This window comes from Cucumis melo, chromosome 9, assembly GCF_025177605.1.
Source record: "Cucumis melo cultivar AY chromosome 9, USDA_Cmelo_AY_1.0, whole genome shotgun sequence".
Classification (NCBI taxonomy): domain Eukaryota; kingdom Viridiplantae; phylum Streptophyta; class Magnoliopsida; order Cucurbitales; family Cucurbitaceae; genus Cucumis; species Cucumis melo.
In genome coordinates, this window is record NC_066865.1 from 20,283,646 (window position 1) to 20,295,071 (window position 11,426).

Consider the following 11,426-nt stretch of genomic DNA (forward strand, 5'->3'; position numbering starts at 1 on the left):
TTCTTCTTCTTTTAATAATGGAGAGATTAAGGGAAGGGAAAAAAGAAAAAGAAAAAGGAAAAAGGGCCTAACAACCAGTAAAATAACTTACATGCAATTACAATCTCCTAACCCCCACCCAGAATTACAGCCCTACCATAACCCGCCACGTAATACACATTAATAATAATAATTATAATTATAATTAAAAAAACAAAAAAAAAACAAAAAAAAAGGAAGTAAAATTAAAATTTTTTTAAAATTAGAAGAAAGAAGGGGAAAAAAAATGAAAAACAGAGCAATTCCCGGAGAGCTCTCAGCAGCTAAACACAACCTAAACAATTATCATCTTCTTTCTCTCTCTCTCTCTAATTTCTATTTCTCTCTCTCTCATCCTCTGTTTTTAGTTTCGTTCCGTTCAACAACCAACAGGGGCCACGGCTGGCTTTACCTTCGGTGGCCGTCCTCTGCCTCTGGGAGGACCGGCGACGGGAGGAGCAGAGGTGGGGGCCGGTTTGGGGTATTTCGGAGGGCGGCCACGTGGCCTTCCACTTCCCGAGGTAGTTTTCTTCTTGGGTTGTGAAATGGGAGCGAATGGATCTTTGGGTTTAGGAGGACGGCCACGTGGGCGTGGGGGAGAGACGACGGTGCCTGGTGGGAGAGGGACTTTGGGCTTGGGTGGACGCCCTCTGCCACGCTTAGGTGGGGCGTTGGGATCGGGCTTCATGTAGTTGTTTTTGACGAAGAGGAGTTGCCCGGTTTGCTTCATGACGTCTAAGTGGTGAGTGAGAAGGGTAGTGAAAGCAGGGGGTAGATCGCCGTATGTGGACTCGATTTGCTTTGTAATCGCCGATTTGCTTACTCCGTTTTTGTCGTTTAGAGAATCGATTGCTGCCATAATCATCTGTGGAAAGAAATTTCACGGAAATTAAAGTTAAAAAGAAAATTAAAGAAATGGCAGAGAGCGAGAAATAGAAAGAAAGAGAAATTGAAGTACCTCGGGGTAGTGAGGGAGAGAGGGAGCAGGGGGAGGTGGTTGAGGTGGGTTGTTGAGTTGGTCGTCGGTAGCCATGGTGGCAGAGGAGATGGCTTAGATGATGTGATTCTAGAAAGAGAGAGAGGGAGGGAGGGAGAGAGAGAGAGAGAAGCACTGTAGGTTTGGTGGGAAGAAGACGATTGAAGAAGGGGAAAGGGAAGGATTTAAAAAGGGGAAATAGGGAGAGGAAGGGATCGGGAGGAAGGGCAGGGGAGATCGGACGGTTGGGGATAGAGAGCTAAGGGTGAGGATCCCAGGGCTGGAATTTGAGTTTTGTGTTTGACGACACGGATCGTTGACGTGGAGAGTGGGACCTACATTCCACGGCCTCCTTACTTATTTTCTCTTTTCCCTTTTGTTTTGTTTTTAAATTTCGTATAATGTTTAGTAGGGAAAAGTAGTTTTGAAGTTGGGAGTTTGAGATAAGCAGGACTCGCTCTCGGTATTCCGTGCTGTTGCTGTTCCCTTTCTACGACGATCTTTTCTTTTTCTTTTTAATTTTCCTTCATTTCAATCACATCATCTATCTATCTATCTCTTTATCTATCTATCTATTATTTATTTTCATTTCTTTTCTTTCCTATTAACATTCAAATTTTTATTAATTATATTACAAACTCTAATTTAACAACTTGAAACTTCTTTCTTTAATACTTAACCATCTATTACATGTTTCAATTTTACTTTCTCCTTTTATAAAAGGCACCTCTTCAAATATAACCAAAAAAAAACACTCTAATTATAGGATTCTCATTTTCTAATAATTATCTTATATATCTAATCACTTCTCATATTTATTAGGGCTAAAAGCATACAAAGATTTTAATTTTCTTAATAAAAATATTTGGGGTATAACTTTTTTCTATGATAAAAAGATTTGTTAGGGATTGAATATGGTTATAATAAATTTTCTTAAATTTACCTTTTGGAGTTTTGATTGGGGTAAACATTTGATTATGCCCAAATTCTAGTTTGGTTTAAATTTAATCATATTAATAATTTGACAACTTAAAGGGCTCAAATTTAATAAGATTTTCAATTTGTTCAAATATTTAGAATAATAAAAAATTTTTAACAAATGTATAAACTTCAACAATAAAGATCGTTAAAATTTGTGGGACGAAATTATTTAACATAAAGTTGTGAAGTGTGTACAAACGTCGAGGTCCTTATTTTAATCGACTTAAATATCTAAAATTTGATAAAAACACAACTTTTTAGCACTTATTGTTTTTAATATACATACATTGTTTTATCTATTAAAAAAAGTATATTACTTTTAATGTCTCAAATATCCAACTTCTAGATAATTAACTAAATGAAACTCATAATTTTAAAGGTAAAAATCATCTACAACTGTGAGTCAAATCCTCTCATTTCTTTTATACTCTAAATAAACCTATGGTGTTAGTGATAAGTCGACACCAAATTTTTCATGTCACACTAATCTATTAGTTTATTGACATCGTTGGAAAAATACCATACAAAAGAAACATAGTTTGGGCAAATACACACAAATGCATTATATAAAACATATATATATATATATATATATATATATATATATATATATATATATATATATATATATATATGGCAAATATATTAACCCTAACATAGTGAAAGTATAGAATAACTTAATTAAGTAACATTTAAAAGTTGTTAGGTGCGGCATAACAAGTAACTTCAACGGAAACAATTCAAGATTGGCAACTTTTTTGGAAATTTGCTTAAAAAGCGTATTTGCTCGTGTTTTATGCCACATTGCAAAAATATGCATCAGAGAATATAAAAGAACGGTTAAAGTGTTTATTTTTAAATTTATAGTTTTTATAACGTTATAATTTTAACACTAAAATCCAAATTTCCCTTTTTTTCAGTTCAACACAACACATTGAACAGTTTGAATCATTATATTGACCTTTTAGTCGAGTATATGTCTCAAATAGGTTTTTCTCTATTTAGTTTGTTATTTGCACTAAATACTTTCCTTTGAAGGCCACAACTAAGTTATGCATTTCGGTACTTGTAATCTCATTCATATGGAGATGTTTTAAACCTCCTTTTATCTTATAAAGAATTATTGAGTGAATTTATATATATCGAAGGAAATATCAAATTTATACCTTACAATTAACTCTGAGATTGTATTAGTTATTTTAACCAATAATTGTATTAATTTAAACGTGAGACTGAAGTATATCAATTTATACCTTCAACTATGTTTCATTTGGACAAACATTGCATGAAAGTTATAACTTTATTTTATTAATTAAAGTTCGAACTTTTACAAATATAAACTTTCAATTAAAATTTTCTTTCAAAATTTTTTATTGCATTTAGTTCTAATGTCGATCTATTTATTATTCGGACGTTCGAAGAAGTCTAATATAAAAACAAATGATATGAATAGACAAAATTTTCAATAACAATATTATTAACTTTAGTAAATTTGATTTTTTTGTGATAATTTAAGAGCTTTGTTGATTCAATTACAGTCCTACATTATAATTTTCAAATAAAAATGGTGAACTAATAAACCTACAAAAGTTTAAAGATTTAAATTAAAACAAACCTTAATAATTTAATTTTTAAATTCATACCACTCTTATAAAGTTTGAAGTGTTTAATTAAAATCTAATTCTTTCTAGGATATTAGATTTTATCTTTAATTTTTGAGTTTTGTTTTATTTTCGTTCCAAAGTTTCAAGATTTGCATTTTGGTGTCCTTGAAGTTTCATTAAATATTCTCCTTCCATCTTTTACATTAATGTTTGTTATTTGATTTAACAATTAAAAGGATTATAATTGATTATTTGTTCATCACTTTAAAACTAATATTAATTTTTATTTCATAATTATTTAAAACTAATTCATAAAAAATGTTAATATACGTGAACAACTGAATTAACTATTTAGTGAAAATTCATGGTTAAAATCATAAAACTTTGAAACATTAAGTTCAAATCGAAACAAAATTCAAATCTTAAAAATAAAATTGTAACATATTTTGAAACCTAATTATTAGATTAAAATCAAACTTAAAACTTAAAAGACTAAAAGTATATTTTGAACATACAAAAGAAAAGAAAGTATTTTTCTCAAAAGAAAACTTTAATTCAAATTAAGTATATGGACTTCTTCTTTTTCACCTTTAAAATGTAAATATGAATGCATAGTTCAAATATTATTTACATGCACTCTTTTAGAAAGTGTACATCTAAGAATATTTAATTTAAAAAGACAACTATAATCTATCAAGTCTATATTATATGGGCAAATTAAAGCTTTGTATTTTGATTGGCATTCACCAATTCACCAATTAGGGAGTTTATGTTAGGAATAATAATCTTGAATTATTATAGGAAAATATAAAAAAGAGGCATTTTTCAATATTACCTAATATTGCAAAATTTCATATTATGTTAATGATATGTATTGATCGAATTTTATTGTGTCTATTAATTTTTATCAATGATAAAATATGAAATTTTATTATATTTTGCAAGTGTAATCAATCGTTTTATAATTTACGATTAATTTTCGTATAAAAAACTTTGTAATCAACCGGTGAAAAAGAAAAAGATATCATTTTCCTTTAAACAGAAAATGTTTAAAACAAAAACGCTCAGAAGAGATGTACATTTTTTAAAAGTTTTCTATTATTTTTTTTACTATATGCATTGGTTTAACTTTTCAAATTTTTAATTTGAAAAATAAGGCATTTTAGAAATTTGAAATGTTTTATGTCCAGCTGTTAAAAAAAACTTTAAAATATTTTTAAAGTTTATTTTAAACGGGCGTGAAATAAATATATTTTTTAAAACTCATTTTTTATATAAGTTCAATCTAAATTATTAATATCAAAATTACTATAAAAGACAACTATGAAATACTATGAACTAATAATATAAAAACACTTTTATTAGTTGGGAAGGGGCCATGGGAGTTGATCTTCGATTGTGGCTATTAGAAGTATTTTTTCATGATCGCTAGAAAGGTTGTTGTCAAAGGTAGCCACCCAAATTAGGTTAGTCGTTGGTGGTCATCCAAGATGGCAAGGGGATGAAAATGGTAACCAATGACAACCAACGATGAAAATGAGTTTGCAATAATTTTTTTCAAATTTGCCAAGTTGTACATTGCACCAAGATGGTAAATTCTCTAAACTTTTAAAAGTTCATAGCAATAATTTCTCAAAATAATAAACTCTAACTTAACTTTCACGTTGGAAATATATTATGAGGCGCTTAACATAACAATAATTGAAATGATCTTTCTTTCTACTAAAAAAAGAAATAAACTTAGAAGTTAATATAGTTTCACAATAATTTGACTATATTATGGTCCATTAGTGGAATCTACATATACAAGTATAATATATACAAAATAAAAATATAATTGTGTTTGTCTATATTTTCTTAAATGTGTTTTTATACACAAGTTTGTTTAGTTTAACTATATGCTCAAAGTATAATTCTATTAATGTTAAATTACTATATAATATGACTATTAACACCGATAGAGTAAGTCGTTAGAGATGATCAATGAAGTCAGAACACCAAAGTTGATATTGGAAGTTGGCAACCAAGTTGGTCTTTGTATCAAAGGTATATAATTTTCAAAGCTTGAGTCATTGTAGGTAGTTGCCAAAGCAAGTGACCAGAGTGAGAGCGATAGTAGTAGTTGCTGATGATGGTAGTTGTCAAAGTTGGGACGATAAACATATGGTTATCGGAGTTAGCCATTACCAAAGCATGTCATCAATAATGATTGTCAATGGAATTTGCCATCAGCAATGAACAATGAGTAGAGTACTTATTAGAAACGTTTGTGGGAGGAAGAGAGGAAAATGAAGTTCCTCAACACCATTAAAATTGGTGGAGTTGAATTATTTAATACAGATTAACTTGTGCATTCGGTGAATCAAACATTAAACTGGGCTTTTAAATTTGAACCAACCTGAGTCATAAACACCCCTATCACTTTTTCAATTCCATGGAATGAATAAACACAAATACTATACATTTGAAAATTAAATGTATGATTTAGTAGGAAAGATTAGGGTTTAGGTAGCATAATTTTTTTTTTTTTTTTTTAAATTAAGCTATGGTTGATGAACCTTGTACGAAATTATTCGGAAATAGAAAGAGAATATTGATTGAAGAGGGAGGAATCCACTTCAGCGTTGACTAGATCTTGAAAACAGTCCACGTCAGTCCCAAAGCCCAAATAGAGCTACTACTCATAAGTCGTGTGTCGCCTACGCCTAATTGTCCCACGAATTTGACTTTGACTTTCATCATTAGGGTACTTTCGTAACTTCCATAACGCCTTTTGGGTGTTTTTGGTAATTAACTCAGTGTCTTGTCGTTTGTGGTGAGCTTTTATTATTAGTTTTACTTTGTGGGTCCTATTTCCTCTTGTGCATTTCTAAAATAATCTTTTTCTTATGCATAAATATAATATATATTTGTTATCATATCAACAATGCAACTATGTCTCAATGAAATAATAATAATAATAATAATGAAACTATACATTATATTATTCTTTTCAAAATAAATAAATAATGGTGTCCATCCATTCAAAGAAAGACATTACATGTTATTTGGTGAGTTAAGTTGGTTATTATAATCGATAGTTATAACAATTTGTAAATTACGTTTCCCTATGTTTTATAGGGATATTTATAGATTGAGTTTAAAGACTTTTTTAGACCCAACCCAATTACTTAGAATTACTTAAGTCATTTATTTAAATTTTTATTATAAAATAAAGCAAGATATTTATACGTATAATAATTTTGTATAATTAAAATTTTCTTTTCAAAATAGTTAGAAAAAATGGTATTTTTAGGAGTTGTTGAAAAATAGATTATTCAAATACAATAAAATTGAATAAATGTACGTGTATATATAAGTGTACCGTAGTTTAAAAAAAATGTATATATTCTAAGGTAATAATATGTTTGAGTTAGTTTTAAAACTCATGAGTTAAACTTAACCTAATACTACCCAAATGATCGAGTTGATGAATCAATCTAAACCTTGCGAGTTGGGTTTGGTTGATTGATTTTTTTCAATTTTTCAATTCCCTAATTTAGGATGCAATTACAATAATACGTGTTTCATGGGTAAATTATTTTAGTTTCATAATAATAATCTATATCTATTATTTTATAGTTTAGATTTAAGTTTTTTCCCTACTATTTTTTATTTTTATAAATATATTTTTATACTTTAATTAAGAAAATAATTTGATTTCATTTTTTTACGTTTCATTTCTTATAAACATGCTAAAATTAAAAAAAAATGCCAAATTTAAAACATTTTCAGTTTTATTTTGTAACTATAGTTTTTATAATTTAATTAAAGAAAGGAATTTAATTACAACTATTTTATACTTCATTATTTTTTTCTAACTATACTAAAGTTACAAATACAAGATCAAAGTTGAATTTTTTGTTCAATATTTTTATACTTGAATTTAAAAGAGGAATTTGATCACATTTTATTCATTTTTGAAATTATTTTTTCAATAGTTTAATTAAGTTTTTATTTTTTAACAAAGGATTTTTTTTTTAACATCTAACGAATATATATTATTTTATATTCAAGTGAAAATAAAGAAGCTATCAACAATTATGTGAATATATTTCTATGTATTTAAAAATATGAATATCAAACAAAAATTATACAAGTATCCATTATAGAAAAAATAAATTATGTGTTCATTGTATTATTTGTGGATTTGTTATAACTAAAGACAGTATATCTAAATAGTATTTATTGTAGTTTTAAGTAGAGGTGAGCATGACGGGCCGAAAAACCAAAATAAACGATCGAAATCGAACGAACCGAGGTCGGACGGTCAGAATAGTACAATCAACAGTCTGATTTCGGTTCTAGAAACTCAAAGACCGAGTTGTCGGTCCGTCGGTTTGAACCATATGGTCGGTTGGCCGGTTCAATTTTTTAAATAATATATATAATATATTATATAATTATAAGTTTAGGTTTTAAAAGAGAAATAAAACAAAATAATGCAATTGTTAATTTTTAAAATTGTCTATCAAAGAAAATTTTGCTCCAACCATAAACCACAATCCATAATATTTGTAAGAAGAAATTCAAAGGTCAAAGAAAAAAAGAAATTGAATCTATATATTTCACATTTCAGAAAATAAAGGAAAAAAAGGAAAAGAAAAAGGAAAAAGAAAGGGAGGAAAAGAAAAGAAAGTAAGAAACATAGAAAAGAAAAAAGGAAGAAGGAGGGAAAAAAAACCCAACCATAACCGACATTACAAGAAATCGGGGTTCTCCCGACACTAAGAAAGACGTCGGCAGAAAAATCATCGGGTATAGCTCACTCTTTTGATGCCAAGCGTAAGACGTCGGGAGAAAAAACTTTTCCCTACGCATTATGCTTGGTGTCGGGAATAAGAAGCATTCCCGATGCTATTATGTGTGTCGACAAAACCTTGTCGTAAATTAGGGTGAATTAATTATAGCGGGCATGTATCCCCGACGCTATGCTTTATGCGTCGGGGACGACATCAGGAGTAAGGACCATTCCCGACGTTGCCGTGTTGCGTCGAGAAAGCCCCGTCGTAAATTAGGGAAAATTAATTATGGTGAGCATGTATCCTCGACGTTATGCTTTATGCGTTGGGGCCGACATCAAAAATAATGACCATTCCCGACATTATTATGGTGCGTCAGAAAAGGGTGTGAATCCCCGACGCCGTAAGTGGAATCTCCTGACGTTTTTGTGATGTGTCGGTAGATCTCCTATAAATTTATTTCAGTTCTGTGAATCACATAACCGAAATGAAAGAGTAAGAAAGGGAGAGAAACGAAAGACGAATCGTTCCCCCGCCGTGCTCTGTCGTCGTTGCCCTCACCGTCATTCATCCTTGCGGCCATACATTAAGGTAAGTTTTAAATCCTTAATTTTTAGGTTTAGGGTTTTTTTTTAAAAAAAATTATTTTAGGTATTTTTATATTGAATGTGTGTTGAATTAAAAGTTTCAATTAATGTTTTTGAATTGAAATTTGAGGGGGGGGGGTATGGTTCAATTGAATTTTGAATGTTTGTTTTCTATGTCCACATGCATTATGTCATACCAACGTAATAATTTTCTGGAGATGGACGCTATATTCCTCGAGTTTGAGGACGATTTAGATAACTTTGTAGGAGGGTCGTCATCCGTGGGCGACAATACGGGTGAGTCTAAGAATTTTCTTCATTTTAACTTATGATTATTTCATGTTTTTTTTTCTCTAACATTATATGTTATTATAATTTATTGAGCAAGGTCATCTTCTCAACCATCTGCGACTCCGACTTCTAGGAGACGTGCACAGTCTCGACTCTTAGAGTTGGAGCGCCACGTTGCAGTCAATGGACGCATTCCGATGACGATCGCCCCTGGAGCGGAGAAGCCTATTTCCCAACACGTCATTCGCTTTAGCCAGGCGATAGCGTGTGCTTACGAAAGACATTTTCCGTCCGCTGCCTCGAGTGGGCAGATGCTGGTAGATAATACATTGAGGTCGTTAAGGGCGACCTCCAGTTAATTAAGTCAACTACACATTTATGATTTCATTTGAAATATATCTAAGTTAACCAATCTAATGTGTTATTTTCGTAATGTGTAGCTGTTTTTTATGTTTGATTTCAATGATCAAGCAATGAATAGGTTGTTGAGCATCAGATGATCACCACATTTAAAGAGTTTCAGGCTGACTGTCACAAACACTTCAAAAAGTACAGCGACCCCGATGAGGCTCGTGCCAACCCACCAAATGTATTGGTTGGATGTCATGAGGATTGACACTTCCTCTACGACCACTACATGAGTCGTGCATTCTAGATATTTGTTATGCTTAATTATGATTTCAACTTTTAATATGTATAAGAAATAAACAATATAATCGTATTCATGAGCAATCACGGACGAACAAGGTTGCTAGACAGAAGCATCCTTACAATCAGAGCAGCGGGTCAAAGTCGTTTATGCAATGACAGCATGAGCTTGCTGAGAAAAAAGAAAAGTCGGTTGATTGTGTGGAGTTATTTCGAGAAACACACGTTCGAGCTGGGATGTTCGTGTCGTAGGCCGCAGAGGATGCACATGTAAGTTATCGAACAAACACTTATGTCCTTATTAATTATCCTTTTTCATTATATATTTTTGCGTTACCTAACTTCGTTTTTAAATTTGTTACATAATCAAATGCTGGAACTTCAATCCTAACCTACCCCGGAGGGTAGTCAGCTACTCTCTGGGGATGCGATATGCGATCAGGTGTTGAGTAGACGACCAGGCTACTTAAAAGGCCTTGGTTGGAGACCCAAGTTGAAGGCCTCCAAGACGACGAGTGCGAGCAGTTTCACGACGTCATGTTCTCAATCGGCCACAGAAAGAGAGATTCAAATACAAGCTAAACTTGATTAAACTTTGAAACGGATTAAATTGCAAGATAGAAATTACCAAGTGTTAGCTTCAGAAATGGAACAAATGCGAAAGCTGATACAATACATGACTCGAGCACAATAAGGACCACTTCATGATTCTTAGATTTGCGGTACGTATATATGTTCCCATTATTTTTAAGTTTTTGCAATGATAGTATATAGTGATGCTATGGATATATGTTAACTTAGCTACGTTTGTATCATTGTAGGACCCGCGATGTAAAATGGTGCGTACGAGGCTTGTTAGAAGACGTACGACTTTGTTTGCGCTTTTTTGTATTATGAATACTAGATTTTTGTATTATTAACATTATTATGTTTTTTTGAATTATGAATATTACGAATATCAAATCTTTTCTTTTTGAATTTGTGTTTGTATTTCGTAATTTATTAATTTATATTGATTTTGTTTTAATTTAATCTAAAATGAATGTCATTATTTCACAAAAATAGATAACTTGTTTGAGCAAAATATTTTAAGAAAAAAAATTAAAATTACATATTTTAAAAAATGCATATAAAAAGAAATTCCCGACGCAACATAACGTCGGAAATAGGATGTACACGACACGTCGATGATAGTTCTCTCGACGTATGTCCGACGTCGGATAAGGAAACGTCAGGAGATGTAATTCCCGACGCAATGAAATGTGTCGGCATAAGAGACGTCAGGAGAGGTATTCCCGACGCCTTGTTGGTCATGCGTCGGGAATTCTTCTACCGACGCGGTAAACGACGTCGGGATAACGTTTTCCGACATTTTTTTCGCTTCTTCTGACGTCGTTGTGCGTCAAGAGTCCCCCGTCTCTTGTAGTGCAACCGATCGACCGACTGTCGGACTGGTCGGTTTGTTGGAAGCAGCGGTTGAAGCCGATTTTGCAACATATGTATCGACTTGTTGTCGGTTTGATCGAAAAATCGACCCCGA

General features: G+C 31.5%; 1 protein-coding gene across 1 annotated transcript; it reads right to left on the reverse strand.

Moving 5' to 3' along the window:
• Positions 1–219: 219 nt before the first annotated feature.
• Positions 220–1,155, reverse strand: LOC103504324 (HMG-Y-related protein A). The gene is made up of 2 exons (XM_008468723.2): positions 977–1,155; positions 220–883 (listed from the first exon to the last, which is right to left on the reverse strand). Exons 1-2 carry the CDS (start codon positions 1,049–1,051, stop codon positions 398–400), a joined length of 561 nt encoding a protein of 186 aa, XP_008466945.1. The 5' UTR covers positions 1,052–1,155; the 3' UTR covers positions 220–397.
• Positions 1,156–11,426: the final 10,271 nt, after the last annotated feature.

Coding starts and splice junctions, on each gene's coding strand:
- LOC103504324 (XM_008468723.2), bottom strand. CDS start 1,051: ATGGCTACCGACGACCAACTCAACAACCCACCTCAACCACCTCCCCCT. Junction 884..976: donor CTCTCCCTCACTACCCCGAG/GTACTTCAATTT, acceptor TTCTTTCCACAG/ATGATTATGGCAGCAATCGA.